Here is a 20912-nt window from a genome sequence, read left to right on the forward strand (position 1 = left end):
CGTTCCCCTTCACATCCTCCTGTGCTTCTTCCTCCTTTTTCTCCCAACATCCACTCCTCCCATCAGCGGCATAGCATCTGGAATCCAATTTTGCCTGCATCGTAGCGAACCGGACCGTTGCTTTCTGGACCCCGCGCTTTTGAACAACACTTACTCATTGCACTACTTTCTAACCTTTCCTTACAACATCTCACCCCGCCACTTCCCTTGAACCCCTCACCTCCACAGTCCAAGTGCGGACGATACACATACTTGGCAACCCCTCGTGATGAGCTACGACTACGAGCCGCGTGAGCGTATGCGCCACTACACGCGAGAGGAGACTCGCATCGAGCGAGGTGATCCGCGGGCGTATGCTGACGAATCCTACCTGAAGCCACACTCCTCCCGCGATTTGGTGCCCCGGAGGCGAGAAGACAGCGACCTGTCGGTTGAGGATATTCGCCGCGACTTCCCTCCCCCGGGCTACCGGGATGCTCGCAGGACCCGCTCGGCAGAGCCTGGTTACTACGACGACTACCGCGACGACCGCTCCCGGCGCGGCGACTACTACGGCGACCGGCGCAGCAGAACAGGCGCTAGTGTCTACGGCGAGGAGGAAGAGGTCCGCTCCCGCAAGCGTGTTCTGAATCAGCAAGAGAAGATCATCGCCGCCGTCGCCGGTGCCGCCCTAGCTTTTGGCGGTAAGGAGCTGTACGACCGTCGCGACGCCAAGGAGCACGGCGGCGACGTCGAACGCAACTACTTGACCTCGGCTGCCCTCGGTGCTGCCGGTGCTCTCGCGGGCTACCAGGGTGCCGAGTTTTACAACAAACAGTCCAGCAAGAACGACAAGTCGCCACAGGGGCAACTTGTAGCCCACCGTGGCCGCGATGGTCTCGTTCACGAGACGTACGTTGAGGAGGACGACAAGAAGGGCTCAAAGTCTTTCCTCGAGAACGCTCTCGCGGCTTCGGGCCTGGGAGCAGCTGTCAAGGCCCTCACCGGCGGTAGCTCGGACAACAAGGATGACAACCGAAGCCGTGGCCGCGGCAGCCCTGATCGCGCCTCACGATCGGGCTCCAAGTCTGGCGGCGGCAACGAGAGCCAGGTCGCAAAGGTGCAAAAGGCCGCCATGGCATCTCTCATTGCCGGCGCCACCGAAGCATTCCGCGTGGCCAAGGAACCTGGTGGCTGGAAGGGTGAGAAGACAAAGCGAATTTTCACGGCCGCTGCTGGTGCTGCCGCAGTCGATGCTGCTCAGGACCGCGAGAAGGGTAGCAAGCTGGGCCTTGCCGAGTCCGTCATTGGTGGTCTCGTTGGTAACCGCGTGATCAACGGCTCCAAAGGCAACATTGAGGCGGACGAGAAGACTGGCCGCAGCAGGTCCCGGTCTCGTGCTCGATCGCGATCCGGTAACGACCAGGGCAGCAGCGGCGTGAGCGGTCTGGCTGCCTTGGCAACTGCTGGTCTCGGCGCCCTTGGTGCCAAGAAGGCCATTGAACACCACAAAGAAAATAGGTCGCAAAGCCGCGGGCGCAGCGCCGACTCGTTCGACAGCCGCGACAACGATCGACCCCGCGCGCGTAGCCGCAGTCGGAGTGTCGTCGATTCGGCGCGGAAGAAGCTTGCCAAATTCGGAATCGGCAATGGACCCGACGACAGGGATGGCGACAGAGATTCTCGACGTGACGACAGCCTCCACGACGACAGAAACTCGCGTCGGGGGCCGAGACGGTATTCTGATGATCCCTACGATGACGACTACGACCGGGGCTACCCGCCGCCCCACGGATCTCGCGACTACAGGGACCATCCCAGGGACCCCCGAGACGCCAGGGACCCCTATGACGACGACAGGTCGTACGCCAGCAGCCGACGTAGAGACCGCTCGCGCAGGCGATCTCGGTCGAGCGCGTCAGGCTCGGATTTGGGAGACTCGGACGATGATCTGAAGACATCGAGACGAATGAGAGGTAAGCAAGTTCTCACAAGCGGCTTAGCAGCCGTGGCCACTATTCATGCAGCGAACGGAGTCTATCAGAGTATGGCGGCAAGGGAAGCGCGTCAAAAAGCTGTCAAGGAAGGCCGCTTGAGTCCAGAGGAAGCCAAGAAGCTCAAGGCCAAGGCCATGCTGCAAGATGCTGCCCAGATCGGCCTCGCTGGCCTGGGTATCAAGGGCGCAATGTCACAGCTCAAGACTGCCAAAGACAAGCAAGCCGAGTGCAAAGACTGGGAACACCAGCGAGAGCTCAGACACCAGAAGCGACTGGAACGCCAAGGCCGATCACTCGACAGCCGTGGCAGGAGCAGGGCTGACGACTGGTATACTCCAGTTTCTCCGCAAGGGGACCGGTATGACTATGGACCCCAGTACCTAGACGGCAACCCCTATGCCGCTGGTTCTTTGCCGGCGCCTCCGGTGGGCTACGACGATCGGTACGACAGGAGATAAAGACCCTGATGCCCAGAAAAGTCCACTGGCTTCGGCCTCTGACACTTTCTCTTCTGTTCACCAACTGCAACCCATTGCCGCACCAACTGCACGTAGGGGTGGCGAATGGTCGGGCAAACACGGACACCTGAGCACAATGCAACTGGTCTGACCAACTTGACAAAAACAGTTGGTCTCTCGGTGCAGAGCTGGCCGCGATGACGAAATCTACGAATATAATGATGCTCATGAGCTACATTTGGGAAGACAGCATGGCGTTTAAGAGGTGGATATGTCTTACGCTCGGCCTAAAAAAACGAGTCGAGCTGCATGTTGGCTGGCACTTGGAGACATTCATGATGGCTTTTCTTCTCCCATGCATGCCGCGTGGCATTTCCACTCTCGACCCTCGCAGGCCAGATAGACTCAAGAGGCGCTTCCCTGACTCCTTTCCCCGCTCTGCTGCCGCAATCGACACATCTTCTTTCTACATGCTGGGAGCATTTCGCTGATATTCATTGACTGTGATAGACCAACGCCGCTACTAATCGGATGACCACCACGCATCCTGCATAAGGGGGGATCACTAGCATGGGCAAAGATCAGGCCGTGGCGGCAGGTGCGTGCGTAACTACCCGACACGCAGCTTACCAGCCAACATGGTGTTACCCCTTGCGACATGCATCGCGCATGAGCCCAGCCAAGACTGCCAGTCAGCCAGTCAGCCAGTCGAGCACGTTCCTGGAGGCTAATGGCGCGACGACATGCACAGCATGCGCATCTACGAAAACTGTGGCAAGGGCGCGGCAACATGGCATCTAGGCAGGGTCAGGACCGGGGATGACGGGTCAGCGGGGGTCTGTGGAGTCGAAACGGCAATACCGGTAAAGAACACGCCCTTCGTGCCAGTCATTGGGAGGTTTCTGGGACCAGTCGACGTCTCTCAGGACCTCCGGACGACGCCAAGAAGCGGGTGACAGGAGGCGTGTAACGTCTGCGGGAGACCCCTGACCTTTGCCAGAGCGGTGAATTAGGTGGATAGAGTTAGAGCAAACAGGCATGCAGGAAGTGGGATGAAGATCGATCTAGTTGGAGGCGATCGGGAACCTGCGAGGTGGTGGGTTTGTGTCAGTTGAAATCGTAATCTCAACCATGTGGACAGTTGGTGTGGAACACTGGCGGTCTCTTTTCCTTTTTCCTCCTCGCTTTCGGAAACGTGCGGGGGCTTTTTCATGGACGTTCAAGGTAGCAACGAGGATGGTTGCGTCGGGTACGCTACATAATATGCATCGGATATATACGTGATGACCAACGAAGGACGTGTGAGAAAGTTCCTGCTGCTGTAGAGGCTTCAGGTTGAGGCGGTGAGGAGCCATCAGCGAAACCAAGAAGCCCGGGAGAGAGCGATGGAGCCTGCCGGTCACATTTGCCCCACCACCTTTATGTGGCCATTTACCAGAGACCAAAGCATTTGTAACGGCTAGAATGATACTGCCATGTGGGATACGTAGCTTTGGAGCGGACGAACGGGATGCAGAAGGACGGGGCCTGCTGCGGGCAAGGTAACTCAAGATAAGACCCGACCCAACCAACAAAGTGCGTGGAACGAATAAAGAGCCGTATGATCCGCCTTACATATACGACTGGAGGGGGCAGGGAGAGCTCACCGAAGTGCCCTTCATAAGATGTCGTATAGTGAGGATCGAAGTTCCGTCTTCAAAAGGCTTTGTGTGACAATGGTAGTGCGAGTCAAGAAGTTGATGTCCTGACAAGTCTTTGGTTCAGTCTATGCAGACTATGAGAATTGCCCTGCCCAGCCTGGATGTTTCGCTTTCGAGACAATAAAGCTGGAGGCTGCTTCGGATTGATTCTTCTTCCATCTGCCACGTCATCAGACATGCCTTCTGTCGGGCGGCATGGCGCGAGGAGACGCCCAAGAACCCAACTAGATGAGCACGTCCAAAACGTCGACAACGAGCGACGAGTTGAGTAATTTCCACGGGATCGACTTTAGCTACAGCTGAAAACATAGAACGAATCGACCACGACTACGTGTTAGTATAGTCCGTATCGGTCCATGGTGAGGGCATCACGAGCCAGTCATCTAGCAAGTTCGAGTGGGAAGTGTTACAACATTCAATTTGAGTACAATAAGGGATGGCAAGAGCCAATACGTTCACGCGGCATCGCCGCCGCCCTGCTGCTTCCATGCCTGCGCCATGGCCAGCAGGTTCGAGAGGCTCTGGGACTGCTGGTCGTCGGCCGGGAACACGTAGTCGATGTACTCTTCGTGCGTGTCGTCTTCCAGCAGACGCCTCTTCTTGACGCGGCGCGGCATCTGCTTCTGCACCTTCTCAACGTCCTCCGCCGAGCCGTGCGCCTTTTCAAACGACAGCCACGCGTTCAGCAGCGTCACCGTCTCCTCCTTGAGATCCTGCTCACGCATGCCCTTGTGGCCGCGTTCGAAGACCTTGCGCGCCCGCGCCTTGGCCTCCTCACTGACGGGCTGCTCCTCGTTCTCGTCGTCGGCCTCGTCCTCTTCCGAGGCGCCGAGCTCGAAATGGGCATAGCTGATCCAGACCTTGACGTGGTCCGTCTTCTCGAGAAGCCGCTCGTACAGCTCTCGCGCGCGCTCGTACTCGCCCTCCTCCTCCTCAAAGTCGATGTATGCCTTCCAGAGCAGCTCGGGCATGTCGAGGACCGGCTGGCCGACGGCGAGCTCAAAGATGGCTCGCGTGCGGTCGAGATCGTCCAGGCCACGCTCCAGCTCGGCAAACTTGACCCATGTCTGCGAGTTGGCCGGGTTGTACTGTAGGAATCGCTCGTACAGGGTCCGACACCTGACAAACTCGAAGAGTTTGAGCTCCAGCTCAATGTAGCCGCGGAACAGCTTGTCCTTGGGGCACATGCCGATGGCTTGTCCCAGCGTCTTGCGCGCCGTTGTGAGCTCGCCTTGGCGGATCTCGAACTGCGCCTTCAGGAGCCAGATCTTGGCAAAGGTGTACTTTTTGTGCGGAATCAGATCGAGGCAGACCTTGTAGATTTGCCGCGCCCTCTCGATATCCTTGGCCTCGAGCTCCTCCCAGATGGCGTAGTAGACCCACAGGTAGATGTATCGCCTCCAGAATCGTTTCTCCTGTGCTGGTGGAACCTGCGCCACCGCCCTCTCGTAGACGTCCCTGATGCGATCCACGTCTCCTGATGTCTCCTCGAGCCGCGTGTAGTCGAACCAGATGTCGTAGTTTTTGGGATTCTCCTTGACCTGGTTTTCGTAGTGTACCCGCCGTTTCGACAGCACAACGTCCTCGACGCCAGACTCGTCGCCAAACTGCTTTTCAAAAGTTGTGTAGGCCTTGTGCAGCGCCATGGACCGGGACCTCGGCAGCTTGTCGAGGGCAATCTTGTAGATGAGCCTCGACCTCTCGTACTCCTTGAGTTTGGCCTCGTAGCGGGCGTACGCGATGAAGAGCTTCTCGTCCGCAAACTCGTCCAGCTCCTGAATGGCCATGTTGAACACCTCCCGGACCATGTCGCTCGTCCCGTACTCCTCCTCAAACTTTGCCCACTTGATCCAGTTTCGAGGCTCGGGGTGAACGGTGATGAACCTCCTGAAGACGTCGCGTGCCCGGTCAAACTCGCCGTAGCGCTTCTCCAGCTTGATGTACGCGCTCCACGCAGCCTCATCGGGGTGCCACTGCATCCAGCGATCGAACACCTGCCGCGTGCCCGGCACGTTTCCCAGCATCTCCTCCATGTACACGTACTTGTACCACATCTTGTCGACGCGGGGCAGGCGCGCGACGGCGCGATCGAGCAGGTTGCGCGCATGGTTGATGTTGCGCGTCTTCATCTCGGCCTCGATATACCTGTGCCATAGCGACACCGAATTGGGGTGCACATCGAGCGCGCGCTCAAAGATGGACCGGGCACGCGCCAGCTCCTTGTTCTGAATCTCCCAGTCGGCATAGCGCAGCCAGTTGTTGAGCTGGACGCGGTTCCGTCGCACATAGTCCTCAAACTCGCGCCGCTTGCGCCCCTGATGCTCGTGGAGCTCCTCGAGGTCGGAGAAGCGCTGCGTCGGCGCCTGGAGCGCGACCTCCTGACGGTCGACGGCCTCGCGCAGGAGCTGCTCTGCCGAGATCTGGATGGGGGCCGCGGCCTTGTTCTTGACCTTCGGGGGGCCCCTTGCCGACTCCATGGTTGGCGGACGTGCTTGGACCGTGGTATTACTTCTTGGGAGACAAGTCCGGGCACGCAGAAATGTTGGGAAAAGGGCGATGTATTCGTGACGCAGGCCTGGGTTACGATTTTGGCGGTTCGTGCATTGCAAACGCAAGGCTGCAAAAGCTCGCCGGATCCCTGCCCATCACGACACAGCCATCGAATTCATGCGGGTTCCTTATCTTATCGATTCACCAGCCACACTTATTGGCAGTGCATGAGCCACTTGCGTAACAACCTCCCTCAGCCTTGCAAGAACTTTGACAGTTGCCTGGCCTTCAACCGTACTACTCTTTGACGACCATCCCATCACACCTGCACCTCACACTTTGTGTGATTCCTGCCCATCCGGCACGCGAAACTTTATCATCGGCACACTCAAGACTAGGTCGCCATCATGTCGACACTTGCAGATGAGCTCCTGCAAGATTTCGAGGACTCGGGCTCCGAAAACGAAAACGAAGAGAGGCAAGATGACGAGCTTGGCGTTGCGCCGAACGCAAGTGGTGGCTTACTCGGCAATGGCAACGGCCTGAACGACATGGACGTCGACAACGCAGACGACGCCGAAGACGATGACGAGGAAATGAACGGTATCCCCCTGAGCGCGTCCGACGCGGTCGAGGATGCCGAGGACGCCAAAGCCAAAGTCGAGAAGATGCAACTCGGCGCCGTAGACGACGTCCGCAGCGTCGCCAGTCTGATGCAGACCCTTGAGCCAGTGTTAGAGGTAAGCCAACCCCCCCCACCCTCCACCGAAGAATACACTGTCATGTTACAGTATTTACATTCTGGAAGACATAGCCCTGACGACTTTTGGTCCCCTTGACGCAGAAAATCGCCCAGTACCAGTCGCAACCAGCGGCGTCGCGCGTGATCGGCAACATCGAAGACCATCCCGAATATCACCTTTTGACGCAGTCGAACAGTCTTTCTACGCTCATCGACGGCGAGATCATCCTCGTGCACAAATACATTCGCGATCACTACTCCATCCGGTTCCCGGAACTCGAAACGCTCATCACAAACCCGGTGGAATATGCTAAGGTCGTGTTGATCCTCGGCAACGGCCCTCTGGACTCGGAGAACATCAAGGCGTTGCAGACGTCGACAGACAACCCTCTCAAGAGCACGCTCAAGTCTGTGCTTGACGGACCCTCGCTGATGATTGTCACCGTCGAGGCTACCACGAGCAAGGGTCGCGACATGTCGGTGGACGAACTCGCGAGGGTTTTCCGGGCGGCCGCGATGGTTCTATCGTTGGAGAGGGCAAAGAAGACCCTCACGGACTACGTACAATCTAGGATGAATCTTTTCGCGCCCAACCTGACGGTCCTCATCGGCTCGCTGACGGCGGCGCAACTGCTCAACGCTGCCGGTGGACTCACGGGCCTTTCGAAGACGCCGGCCTGCAACATTGCGGCGTGGGGGTCCAAAAAGGGGGCCGGCGCCGCCGGCATGGCCACCAATATCGGAATTCGGCAGCAGGGGTTCCTGTACCACTCCTCCATCGTGCAGGGGATCCCCAACGACCTGAAGAAGCAGGCGATGCGCATCGTCTCCGCCAAGCTCGTCCTCGCCGCGCGGGTCGACCGCATCCACTCGAGCCCGGACGGCGCGACCGGCGAGGAGCTTAAGTCGGCGTGCCTCGAGCGGCTCGAGAAGCTGACGGAGCCTCCGCCTAACAAGGGCGCCCGCGCGCTTCCGGCGCCCGACGAGAAGCTCTCGCGCAAGCGCGGTGGCAGACGCGCGCGCAAGGCCAAGGAGGCGACGGCCATGACGGAGCTCCGCAAAGCGCAGAACCGCATGGCGTTTGGCAAGGAGGAGAGAGAGGTCGGCTACGGCACGGGCGAGGGCACGGTGGGCATGGGCATGATCGGGCAGGGCAGCGAGGGCAAGATCAGGAACCTGCAGGTCGACCAGCGCACGCGGGCCAAGCTCAGCGCCAAAAACAAGGGCTGGGGCGCTGCCTCGTCGCTGGGCGGCGCGGCCTCGTCCTTCCGCGGGTTCGGCCAGGCGGGCGCCTCGAGCATGGACCTCCGTGGCAAGGGTCTCCGCACGTCAGGCGTGGGCTCGTCACTGGGTGGCACCGGCACGGGTGTGGCATCGTCGCTGGCGTTCACGCCGGTGCAGGGCCTTGAACTCGTCGATCCCAAGATGCAGGCTGAGCTCAGCAGGAAGCGCAAGGCGGAAGAGGACCGATGGTTCAAGGGGGGCACCTTCACCCAGGTCGGCGGCGCGGATACCAGCGGCGGCGGCGGCTTCAAGAAGCCGAGCCAGCCTCCCAGCAAAAAGGTGAACACAGGCGCTGGCATGATGGCTCCCCCTCCACGCAAGACTTAGCAAAACTTACTGAGCTACACCTGCCACATGGGAGGTTCGGGTGCGGAGATGCTAGCTATAGCGAGCGAGCGGACGAGAGGCACATTTATTGAAGACTTGCTTATTGGCCGCCACCAGAGGACAACATCCATAGCGAGGGCTTGGCTGGGCCTTTGGGAGCTTGCTTAGTAGGATGGAACGCGAGGGGGGGGGGACCAGCGCGGCGTTCATTACGGAGGGTATTGGTTTTGTCTTTGTTCCATATGCTTTGCTTTTTTACCCCAGGGAACGACAGGACAGGCAAGTCCTACGTCGTCGTGTCACAGTCTCGCGTCCCAGGCTTCCTTTGAGAAGTTCTGGTGTAGAGGCAGAGAAGGTTGAGAGACTTGGACCCCAGAATTGTACGTGGTCAAGCGTGCGACAATTCATCTGTACACAGAACCACCTCGCATCCATGAAGCGCAAAAGCCCCCGCGTCTGGTAATGGTGAGATCACGAATTATGACAGCGCTCATTGGTCAATGTTGACAAGCTCGTACTCGCGCCTTCTGCTTTGTTGGACCCTTCACGCGCCAACGACGGGGAACAGTATCTGGAGGTTCCGAGCCTCTCGCCCATGCTATTGCCGCAGGGTCCCGCCCAGTGGACTTGGCCAGTTCAGACAAGGAAAGGATGGTTGGGTGGGCGGAAAGGAGGGGGAGAGGCGGCGGATGCACTTTGTTGTCAGCGGCGGGGGTTTTGGGCGAAAACTCAATTCCGTTGATGGTTGCAGCTGAAGGCAAGAAGGGGGTGCCGCCTGGGGCACGCACTTGTGTGGCACTAGTCGTTGGCGAAAGCCGTGCTGGGCCTGGTCACCGGTTGGAAGTGTTCGGGTCCCTAAAACTCTATTGACGACGCCATCAGGTGTAGATATTGTGGTCACGTCTGGAAGCTGGTGCTGGTATCCGAACGTCTTTCCTGTTGACCCCGTCAACTCGGACAACAAGGCCTGTACTAGCTCCCTGGGGCAGCCACAGAAACAGGCTGGGCGAACACGGCGTCGTGTGTGATGCCCGCCCATGCTTGTGGCATCACGGGGCTGCCGGGCAACCGGGCGCCGGGGGACCTTTCTTGCGTGCGCGGGGTGCAGTCGGGAAAGCCGGGGGAGCGCATCTCGTGGAGCAGCATCAAAGGCATCCTCCCTTGAGCACGGTCATGGGCCGACGAGCGGGAGGGTGGAGAAGAATTAGAATTAAGGAGGATCGACGACGGATCGTGACAGAATCAGCCTGACGTCAGTATGGGGGGAGTCTTCCATAGAGGTGATGCAAGAGCACCCACCACCCAAGGCTGTCGAACGGTCTGGACCCCAGGACCTGCCCTCGGAGCATAAGTCCGGGGCCGGGCTGGGCTGAGGGGTTGCGCGCCCCCGGTCATGGTACATGGTACATAGGTACATGGTGTGCTGTTTGGGTGCCTCTTGGCTGTGCCCTTGCCCTGGCTGCTGCTGACATACCATGTACGGTCCCTGCGAGACGCACAGTTTGCGCGCCGTTTTGGACGTGTCAATCAACATGCATTCCGTTTCCGAGAGATCCCCATGATGTAATCCTGACCTGAGCCGTTGCGGACATGGAAACCCCCATCATGGCGACCAAGTACGACTGAATTTTCTCAGCGGCCATGCTCAAGGTCATGAAGCGAAGAATGAGAGCAATATGGACGGAAAGGGGGGAAAAAAAAAGAACTAAAATAAAAAAACTGCTCGTGTCGTGTCGGCGTGTTGGATCACATCGCATTGCATCGACGACAATTTCATCTCCCCACCAACCGTGCCCGACATGGTAATTCAAACTCGGCATGGTAACGGCCGCTGACGTGATCGCGATGCCGATGACAGGGTCGCAAGATGATGGCCGCGCCGGAGTAGTCTCTCCGGTTCTGTCTGAAAGAGAGAAATAAACAAGGTTGCAAAAATGGGGGGATGAATGGTTGGATGGTCGGACTGAGAACGAGGGCCCGAAAACAGAGCAGCATCACGATCACCCCCAGATCGGTGATGTGATCGAGGAGGGGCGGAAAGTGGCTAAACCACCAGGCCAGGAATTGGCTCGAGGGAAGGGGGGGAGGGGGGTATGTGGGCGCTCGCTCATCCCGTTCTGTTGGTATCCTTCGATCCCAGATCCAGGTCCAGGTTTTCCAGGGTCCAAACAGGAAGCGGGAGGAAGAAAGGGGACCACAGCCTGCAGGCAAAGACTGAAGGAGGGAAAGGGGTCAGAGGGAGGACCACGATGGGCATGTTGGGCCATGAACATGGACTTTTGCGATGCCAGACATGGCACGTCCGGATGCAGTGTAGCGCATGCACCAGCGGCGGTAGAGGCCGTCGGGGTTGGTTGGATGCGAGGACATGCCCGTGAACAAGCCTACCTGTGACCACTTCCCTGATTCTCGACGTCCAGATGCGATTCCCATACAGTCGCAAGACCACGACACAGAGAGAGACGTACTTTTAGGGTCGCGCAGGGCAAAGGGATCAGGATGCTAAGGGGGAGGGAGCCCCTCATGCCCAGCTAGGCAGGATACGGCAGAGGGTTTGGGGAAGGGGGGAAGGGGGAAGAAGCACCGTCGGCCTCGAAACCTTCCCGCGATCGTGCATCCGCAGGCCATCTGACATTGTGTTTTCGCAAAATCAGGATCGGCAGGTCAATCGGCGATGAGAATCCCCCCCCCCCTCGTCGTACGGTCCTGGATGCGTTGCCGCCTGCTCCTCCGCGGCAGCACCCCCCTGTCACTTTGGGAGGGTCCTCGAACCCTTTGCGCCCCACCACAGGTTGCTCGGAAGCTCTGGTACGTACATGCGAGGATGCCGTTTCGGCTGTGCAGCGACTCAAGGGCAAGACAGGTACGAAGGAGGAGAGAGGGACAGACCGTGCGGGTGGGTGTGGCTGTAAACGCAGGGACAGGCTTGCCCTTTTGCAGCTCAAGTGGAGCCGGTCGTGCCTATGGATCCAAGCTTTTGTGGGGAGACGGACAAAAACCACCGATCCCCCCGCGGATTGTCGATCTAGACGTATACTAAAGGCGTCGGCGTGAGGACCCTTAACAACATAGTGACGTAGGCTCCTGCTCCGTCAGGGACTTCTGCCGCTCGAATGTCCCTACCCACCAGGTTTTGCAAATCTGCATTCCCTCGCTGCCGGATGCAAATGGTTCTTTGGGTACAAGGAGCCGAGTGGCGCGTTTTCGCTGTGCCTCGCGCGGCCTCCATTGCTTCCATGTTGGTCTTCACCAGCCACAACATGGCAGCTGTGGCTCGGTTACAACGGCAGCGCGACCATGGGAGTGGGTAAGCGGTTAGCGTCCTCCGATTCAAAGATGCCCAACTCACTGGTAGGCTGCCAGGGTCTCCTGACGGCGCAAACTCTCGTCATGTGGATGGGCCTCGACGTACTGGCCATGTACATGTAAAGGAGGGGCCGCCAGTATCCATGGAACGAATGCTCCGGTCATCAATGTCAAATCATACCCGCATCATACAATCTATATTGACATGTCCATCACCAGCGGCCACGAGTAGCGATCTATTCGCCTCGGCGCGCAGAGTTTTGCGCGCGTTGCAACTCGTTCGCACACCAGAAGAACGGCGGGGTCCGGGCTTAGCGCCGTGAACCCTTGCTACCATCAGGCTGGCCCTGATTTCCTGCTTTGGCAACCGTCAGAAGATGACATTTTCTTGCTGCCCCACACCAATGTTCGAAGCCACAGTGTTGTGGCGGGCGTCATGACCTGCCGGAGCCTGGTCCGACGCACGTTGCCAGACACTAAAGCCGCATCTTCTTCTTGTGACGTGAGCAGCATCCAGGCGTACGATTTGGTGTGCAGGTGATCTACAGCAAAGGAGAGTTGCAAAAGGTATTGGGGAGGAGCTGACTCTACAGCAAATGGATGGGCAAATAGCACATGTGGACGCGGTTTGTTAAGAATGCCATGTTCGACTGTTGCACACCTCATCTCGAGTGCCCTAGGGACATGCCGTTAGTTCGGCAACCTTGAAGCCACTCCGTTAGAGGACGGCGACTTGAGGAATGACAGGAACCGAAGGCCTGGTGGTTGGACGGGGCGACGGGTGATGTTCTGGGAGAAGGAACCCGAATTTGAATCGGACAGCCGCGCCAGGGACAGGCGTTGATCGAACGTCCCAGCTTCCATGCAGCGGGCCTTGAGCAAGACGCCAAAACGCCAGTAGAAGGATCAGGCGGCAGCAAACGAGGTAAAATATTTTGGGGTTTATCGATCTGTCCGATCATTGGTGATTTCGGCGCGTGTTCTTGTTCTGCCCAGCAGGCAGGTTGCTTCTTCGAGCTGGGATCCTCTTCTTCGCCCCTCTACGTGTCGCATGGGGGTGGAGGCGTAGGGTTCACCACCCATGTCTCAGCCTCTCATCCGTCAAGGACTTGATCACTCGACATTTCATCTCATCGAAAGCGGTCTTGCGAGATCGATCGAGTTTGTTCGCATTGCACAGAGAGGGAAATGGAAGCTGCGGCGATCATTGTGGTTCCAAGATCTCCAGGTGACAGGGATACAAAGTAGAGTTTGCCCTCCCGCCAACTGCTCTAAAGAGCTTAGGGGAGAGGAGGGGTGTGCATTTGTGGGCGCTGGATCGCCGGCTACAGGTTGGTAAAGTAAAAACAGAAAGATGGCCGTACTGGGAACCGGCAGCATGTAGATGGCATTTTCCTGTTCAAGGACGGGATTTCGTAACAGCCATTCATAACTACCAGCTCTCTGGCGGCTCCCCTCCTGTGTGGGCATCTTCATGCTTGACGGGCGCAAAACGGACGCGTCTCCGATGACGACATGCGTTGTCTCGTATGGGAGAAGATGTCACGACTTTGGGTTTACCATGTACGGCTCAATGAGTGAACACAGTTTTGACAAGTACCAGCTAAACGTACGGGCGGGACGGTGGCCAGTCTCTCGCGGGTCGGAAGGGGTATCTCGTGAAAGGGTTCCAGGGCAAGCGGCGAGAGGGGGGGGGGGGGGGGGGTCGGAAAGTCGACCCTCATAACCATCCGAATTGCGGCGGCGTCGCCCTGGTTCTGGCCACTGATGGCGCTGGAACCTTGACGTCATGTACGTAGAATGCATTCAAAACCAAAAAACGGGACGGTGGCGCTGTGTCGTACGGCTATGAGTCGCACTCAGTTTTCGAGCTGGCGCATTCTCGAGCAACGAAACGAGAAAAAACCAGAGAGAAAGGACTATTGACCGATGCGACAACTGCGATGCCCATGCGGAACAGAGGAGCGTCGATGGACGGACCCTGTAAACCGTGGATCATCCACCTCTGCGCAGCACCAGATCAGCTTGTGGCTTAACCTGGAGGCAGAGAACGGGGGGACAGGCAGAGCAATGCGAGCGGGCGGGAGTTGCTGCTAACAAGACTCCCAACTCCCAAGCTCAGGATCAAAGAGGGTTCGGGTACAGCCAGGTGTGCGCTGGGGATTGGGAACGTACCTACCTACCTACTTACCTTCGGGGAGGGCGGACATTTTTCAGTGACGGACCCACGCCCCGGTGTGGACGGTGACGGTTTGGGAGAATGATAACCGTCTGCAGTGTGGGTGGATCAATACAGAGCAGGCAGAGGGAAGAAAAGGGTAGTGTTGCGGTCGGGGCTCAGGTACCAGGTTGGGGACCCACCCGGACTGTGGCTGTCTTTCTTGCTTTCCTCTCCTCCCCTCTCCTCTCCTCGTTGCTTCCTGACCAGAGCGCGCTGACGCAGTGCGCCGAAGTCAGGGAGCTGCAGCCCACTTCGTGCATCCTGGCCCTGCCTTGCGAAGTAGCGCTGCTGGCTCTGCGCTGGGTGGACCCCTGGACCCATACAGGCCCAGCGTCCCATAATTTATCTCGGCGCTAGTCCGTCTCCATCCCAGCGTCCCTGGCCCCTGTGGATACCCAAGGCAGGTAGGTTGGCTCCACACACACCCGCCCGCACACCCTCCGCTACTGCGCACACCCTGGCGCCTCGTCGCCGCTCGCCGTTCAGGTTCTCTGTGCTCTGCGCTTTCCCATGCCATGGGCTTTCATGCACCAGCTCCATTTCCCATCCTCTTCTCCTCCCTCATCTTCAGACCACACCCCCCTCCTTCCCTCCTCCAAGCTCGACCGCCCCCGTACCATAACTTGTTATATACTTGAGACCCTGACACCAATCCTCTTGCCCACCCCGACCTCCTCACCCTTTTGCTCCCGTACCCTACATATTCATCCTTCCATAACCCGTCCAGCTCTCCTTCGACGCCGACCAGAGTCTATAGACAGCAACCTGAGACGGCAATACTATCCACTTAACGCCGCCATGATGCAAGCACGCGATGCTACGGGCCGCAAGGTCTCCCTCCTCAACGACGATGCCGACCCTTCGCCTTCCTTTATCTCCCCGGCTCCACATGCGCAGCCACAACGTCCGAGCTATCGGGCTTCGACTCTGATCAACTCGCAAAACTACTCTACCAGCTCGCTGCGAAGCAATTCTCCCTCGCCTCACACACCTGAGCTTCTCCGATCAGACTCGTACGACTCCAACATGAGCACAGGGCCTGGCTCGCCTTTGACGCCCACCGCCTATGAATACTCGCGAGCTCACCCTTTCGTGTCCGGTCAGCCTCTCTACGACGAGTACGACCAGACAACCAAGCGACCTACCTACGCCGCCACCAGCCGGTCCAACTCGTATGATGACGATGCCACCGCCACCTCCAGCCTGCCGGACCGCGCCGGCAAGCGGTATCCTTGCCGCTATCGGGACAGCCACGGTTGCGAGAAGACCTTCACCACCTCTGGCCATGCCTCGCGGCACTCCAAGATTCACACGGCCGAGAAGGCCGTCCAGTGCACCTTCGCTGGCTGCCAAAAGAAGTTCACCAGGGCCGACAACATGAAGCAACATCTCGAAACCCACTACAAGGACAAGGCGCGTATGCCTGCCTCGACCAAGCCCGTGCCTTCGCGCGCTGCCGTTGGTGCTCTGACAGGGTCTGCAAGAAGGTCCTCGTCCTCTAGCAAGACGTCCGCCAGTTTCCGCGCCGCCCAACGTGAACAGGCAGCCTGGGATGCCGAGCAGTACAACCACTCCGCATCTAACACAACAGCCTTGCCGTCTCCTGGAGTTTCCTCTGGCGCATGGGACTTGCGGGCGCTCAATGCTCCTCTCATGAGTCGGCCCAACGCCGCGCGGACACCCAGTGGCCTTGACGCTCTCGCCATGGCCATCGCTTGCCAAGAGGGTTGAGTGCAATTCATAGCCATTTCTTCTTCTCTACCTCGCACTCTTCAATCCCATACACCGTACGCAATTGCCCTCATGTCAACATCTACCTTTTCCACCTACAAACTACCTCCTCTGTTGGCAGCCTCTTCTCTTGGCTTTATATTTTGTCGCGATCGGCGTTTAGGCACGGGCTGGGACATATACCAGGATACCTCGGGTTTCTTTTTATCTATTGGCGTTCAGGGCAACATGGGGGCGCAAAGCATATGATGGGCGCACCATGCATTTACACGCGGAGGATCATGCGCAAGGGTATACAAAAACGGCGCTGGAATCCATCGGATATGGTATGGGCCTGTCAACACCTTGTTTCCAGGCAAGTGTGATGAACAGGGCTCGCGTCGTGATCCATCGCACGCAGGCACTTCTCAATTCTTTATGAGCAGACAAGTCACCCACACTTGTTGCGGGCTAGTCGCTACACGCGGAAGACGATGAAAATACGAACACTATGCCATCTTCACCACATTTTGTCCAATTCGTGAATTGTACGCAAAACGTTTGACATTTTCTAATGTCCACAAACACACAACTGTAGAAAGATGTATATGATCTTATGGTACCAGATGAGTAGCTTACCCAGGAAGCACGCTCACCATATTTTCTCATTCTCAGCACAGAACCGAGCCATCTCCAGTTGCTCATCCGTCTGGCATACGAGCACGCGTTTTCCATTCCCCTGCTTGCCCACATCTTGAACAGTGTCGACAATCTTCTTGCCGTTCAACGAATCATCCACCTCAAACCCAAGGCACGCAACTTGGGCTCCGACACGCGCGCGCAGCTTGCCGCTCTTCTCCCCGATGCCTCCGGCAAAGACGAGAGCGTCGACCTGGCCGCCGAGGGACACAAAGTAGGTGCCTATGAAGCCGCAGACGCGATCGACGAAAATGTCAAACGCCAACTTGTGCTTCGGGTCGTCGCTGTCAGCAATGACGCCAAAGTCAGTCGTGCCCGTCAGAGCCTTCCAGCCGCTCTCTTTGTTGAGGATCTCCTCGGCGCGCGAGATGTGCAGCTCGGAGGTCGATGAGGGGGAGAGCTTCCCGACGTCGCTCGCGTAGTGGAAGACGAGGCTATACATGGCAAAAACGCACCAAATGTCAGGCCACTTTGGTCTCGTTGGCAATAGGGAGGTGCGAGCACGAACAGGTGGGGGCGACGACGTACCTTGGATCTACGCTTCCGCTCCTCGTCGCGCCGGGGAGACCGGCGAGGGGCGTCAGGCCCATGCTGGTATCCCAACTCTGGCCCTGTCTAACGGCACAGGCGCTGGCGCCGCTGCCCAGATGAAGCGCGATGATGTTGAGATCAGCAGCGTCCTTCTTCAAGAAATCAGCCACAGACCTCGTGATGAACGAATAGCTGATTCCGTGAAACCCATATTTCCGGAGATGGTTCTTCTTTGCAACGTCGACGTTGATGGGATACGTGCGAATGTGCTCCGGGATAGTGGAGTGGAATTGAGAATCGAAACAGGCCACATTGACCGCGTCGGGGAGCTCGTCAATGCAAGACCTGACAATGGTCAGGGCGGCACCGTTGTGCAGGGGCGCGAGGTCGCTGAGCTTCTCCAGGTGATGGTACGTGTCGGGCGTGATGATTTGGGAGGCCGTATAGTCGCCCCCATGGACGATTCTGTGGCTGGTGATGCCAATGTCGTCTTTCGCCTGGATCTCCTTGAGCTCTTGATCCTCAATTAACGTCTTCAGGAGAAGCTTGAAAGCATCGTCCTGGCTCTTGACCTGCTCTTCTTGCAGCTTCTCGGACTTCTTGACGGTGACGCCGTTCCGGGTGTACGATAATTGGGCAGGCGGGGCTGTCAATCCGCTGATCTGCGTTTCCGCGAATTGGCGGGGCTTTTGCTGGAACTCAGCGGAGTAGACGGAGATCTTGACCGAGCTGGACCCCGCGTTGATGGCGAGGATGACCTTCATGTTGCCCAATTTCTAGATTATCCGTATGTTGATGATGGGGTTTACCTGCCTTTCCGCTACGCTCGCCCGAGAGAGGACTGTAGTCTCCTTAAGCTGATAAGGTTGGGTGACGCGCGACTGCTTGTGGTCTGATGCTTGCACGAATGGCAATGTCAGGACTGCGCTAGACTGATACTGTAAACAACGGATCTTGAATAAGAGCAAGCCCTCGCAGAGGCGGCTTGGGTATGTACGTGCACAAGGGTTTGTGTGTGGCGCCGAGGGTCACGATTTGGTTTGGAATGGTAGCTAGAGTGGCCTGATGATTGCTCTCGAGGGACAGCGGCAGGTTCGACTGTTTTCAGTCCGAGATGGATTGAGGTGGAGTGGGGGGAGCTGCACCACGGTGACGTCGATACATGGTGGGCTGATCTAGCGGGCAGAATGCGGAAACCGACATAGACTTGACTGGATTCACGACTCCAGGTGTGGTCAGATGCAGTTGGTTACCCTCTATCGAATCTACACACTAGGATCTTGCGCTAGTAGGTCCATGGTACTGAGGTAGAGATCCCTGGAGCTCGTCGTTGCTTGGACATGAAGGTTGTTTTCAATCGCATTCAACCACAACTCCCAGCGAAGATTGGGCAAGGGCTCCGTCCACCCGTGAGCTGGCTGTAGCATGCGGGATAGTCGGAGGGCTATTGGCGCAAAGTGGACATCGACTATTGAAAGCGCGTCACCAAGAAAGAACGGGCCCTGCTCTCGACGTTAGCAGGTCTTACTACGTGCCCCATCCTGAGCCAGCCACACGACATGACAAGCATTGTCTTACCTGCTCGTCTGCGGCAAGCACCAGTTCTGTGATGTGTCGCTGTAACTGTTCAATGCATATTGGGCGAAGCGTCTCATCGACGTTCCTCAGGACTTTGAAGAACGAGGGCACGATCATGGTGTTGATCTACAGACTGTGTCAATTGAGTCCACAGGGAAACAAACACATGTATGAAATCCACAACTAGGGCACGAACATGATCAATCCAAACCCGGCAGTTCGCCTTGAGACGAGCGTCTGGTGGGAAGAGGGGATTTGCTGGTTCGGCATCTTCCAACTGCGACGCATGTCAGTCCTGCTCGAACGTTTGGCACTTTCCTTGGAACGCAGAACATCTTACATATTCGAGAATCACTGTGCTCCCTGAGCAAGCCCAATCCCCTTGCTTGATGGCAGGCAGAGTGCCCCTGGGGTTGGCTTCGAGAAGTTGCCTCGGCAGTGGTGTGCGGGAGGGGTCAACTTCAACGTACTGGTACGGCAACTTCTTCGCCTCCAAAGCTATCCAGACTCGCTGCGCAAATGGGCTGTGGCAAGGTCGTTTAGTTCGACGGATGTCACCAATTATAGATAAGTATAAACGTTGAAAGAGGACGTACCAATAGCATGCTGCAAAGAACTTGGTGTCACAATCTTTTGAGTGCTTCCTGATCGTCGCTGCTGCTGCTTCGGAGGCTTTCCTAGAAGTTTGTATCTATGATTATGTTAGTTCTCCACGATCAGTATCAAATTCCACCAATATACACGTTATACCTTTTTGGCCGCTTGCTCTTGCTTCGCCAGGAAACGCAGCACGCTGTTTTTCTTGACCTCGTCACTCCTGGCCAAGGTGTGGCGATGCGGTCCAGCTATGCCACTGCCGCTCAAGTGTCCGTTGACGCGCTGTATAGTGTAGAACTTCTGCCCATCTCTGCCTACGTCCGTTGGCACATCGTTGGCTTCAGCTGGGAGAACACGAAAGCGACGGTCGCTGCCGCTGCTGAGAGCGCTCTGCGGCATGTTGACAGGCGTGTACGTCCCGTCATCAAGATCGTGCAGCGTGGCGCCGGGGAAGTACTCGGTGATCTTGATCTTCACATCACACTGATTCAGTTCGCGAACAGCACGCTTCCGCTTCTTTTTGTTCGGGTCATCAGACTTGGGTGTTCCCGGTGGCCGCCCCTTGAGCCTGCAGTCATAGTAGTGAGAGACGAATGGCTTCCGCTTATACTTTTGCGAGCTGCGATGAGAGTAGACATTGTCAACATGCGGAAAATACGTGTTGTATCTGGTAAATGTCAAGGTCAGAATCGAAAGGAAATGGCTAGGGAGTGTTCGTGATCAAATACTGTTCATTGGTCAAGACTATGACACCGTCCGCATCGAACAAGCGCTGTCTCCATTCTTGCAGCTCAGGAGGATCCAAAACATAGGTTGTAGCGTCTTCGGGCTGTACGCTCTGTGACGGTACATGGCCTGGTACGGCAGCAGGAATCCCGCTTGGCGCGAGACGAGGGTCAAGTTGAGGGCCGAAGGGCGGTGGCAAGGCCTCAAAATGAGGAGGTTGGCCCGCTGGGTTTTGCACAGGAAGCGCTTGTCCCTGTGTTGAGTGAACGGCTTGCCCTGGTTCGTCGCGACTATTCATCAGATGCCGCACGTGGGCCTCTGACACTGGGGGAGAAGTCGCGACTGGGACATCGGGCGAGGCACAGTTGGTTGCGTGAGACAGTTCCTGGTGAAAGACATCTCCGTGGAGAGCAGCCTGGTAATGTGACATGATCGGAGGTCCACCGTTCCCCAAGTCAAACGGCGGCGGCCCGGAATCAGGCATGACTATCGGACACAGCTGGTGAATACAATCAGGAATTCGCGGGCCGGTTTGAATGATGTTGCTGCTTTATCGAGTAGTAAACG

General features: G+C 57.4%; 6 protein-coding genes across 6 annotated transcripts; 3 read left to right on the forward strand and 3 right to left on the reverse strand.

Moving 5' to 3' along the window:
* Positions 1-268: 268 nt before the first annotated feature.
* Positions 269-2434, forward strand: D7B24_006338 (uncharacterized protein; the record flags this gene model as incomplete). The annotated part of the gene is made up of 1 exon (XM_028640470.1): positions 269-2434. One exon carries the CDS (start codon positions 269-271, stop codon positions 2432-2434), a length of 2166 nt encoding a protein of 721 aa, XP_028495338.1.
* Positions 2435-4589: 2155 nt separating this feature from the next.
* On the reverse strand, positions 4590-6611 carry CLF1 (NineTeen Complex (NTC) component; the record flags this gene model as incomplete). Its single annotated transcript, XM_028640471.1, has 1 exon — positions 4590-6611. One exon carries the CDS (start codon positions 6609-6611, stop codon positions 4590-4592), a length of 2022 nt encoding a protein of 673 aa, XP_028495339.1.
* A 420-nt stretch (positions 6612-7031) lies between these two features.
* PRPF31 (U4/U6 small nuclear ribonucleoprotein Prp31) lies at positions 7032-8977 on the forward strand (the record flags this gene model as incomplete). The annotated part of the gene is made up of 2 exons (XM_028640472.1): positions 7032-7364; positions 7469-8977. The coding sequence occupies 2 exons, from the start codon at positions 7032-7034 to the stop codon at positions 8975-8977; spliced, it is 1842 nt and encodes a 613-aa protein (XP_028495340.1).
* A 6325-nt stretch (positions 8978-15302) lies between these two features.
* D7B24_006341 (uncharacterized protein) lies at positions 15303-16235 on the forward strand (the record flags this gene model as incomplete). The annotated part of the gene is made up of 1 exon (XM_028640473.1): positions 15303-16235. One exon carries the CDS (start codon positions 15303-15305, stop codon positions 16233-16235), a length of 933 nt encoding a protein of 310 aa, XP_028495341.1.
* Positions 16236-16866: 631 nt separating this feature from the next.
* D7B24_006342 (uncharacterized protein) lies at positions 16867-18208 on the reverse strand (the record flags this gene model as incomplete). The annotated part of the gene is made up of 2 exons (XM_028640474.1): positions 16867-17347; positions 17442-18208. 2 exons carry the CDS (start codon positions 18206-18208, stop codon positions 16867-16869), a joined length of 1248 nt encoding a protein of 415 aa, XP_028495342.1.
* A 763-nt stretch (positions 18209-18971) lies between these two features.
* Positions 18972-20829, reverse strand: D7B24_006343 (uncharacterized protein; the record flags this gene model as incomplete). The annotated part of the gene is made up of 6 exons (XM_028640475.1): positions 18972-19148; positions 19219-19299; positions 19363-19546; positions 19619-19713; positions 19773-20286; positions 20348-20829. 6 exons carry the CDS (start codon positions 20827-20829, stop codon positions 18972-18974), a joined length of 1533 nt encoding a protein of 510 aa, XP_028495343.1.
* Positions 20830-20912: the final 83 nt, after the last annotated feature.

The sequence above is a fragment of the Verticillium nonalfalfae genome, assembly GCF_003724135.2.
Source record: "Verticillium nonalfalfae strain VnAa140/NRRL 66861 chromosome Unknown scaffold_44, whole genome shotgun sequence".
NCBI classification, from domain to species: Eukaryota; Fungi; Ascomycota; class Sordariomycetes; order Glomerellales; family Plectosphaerellaceae; genus Verticillium; species Verticillium nonalfalfae.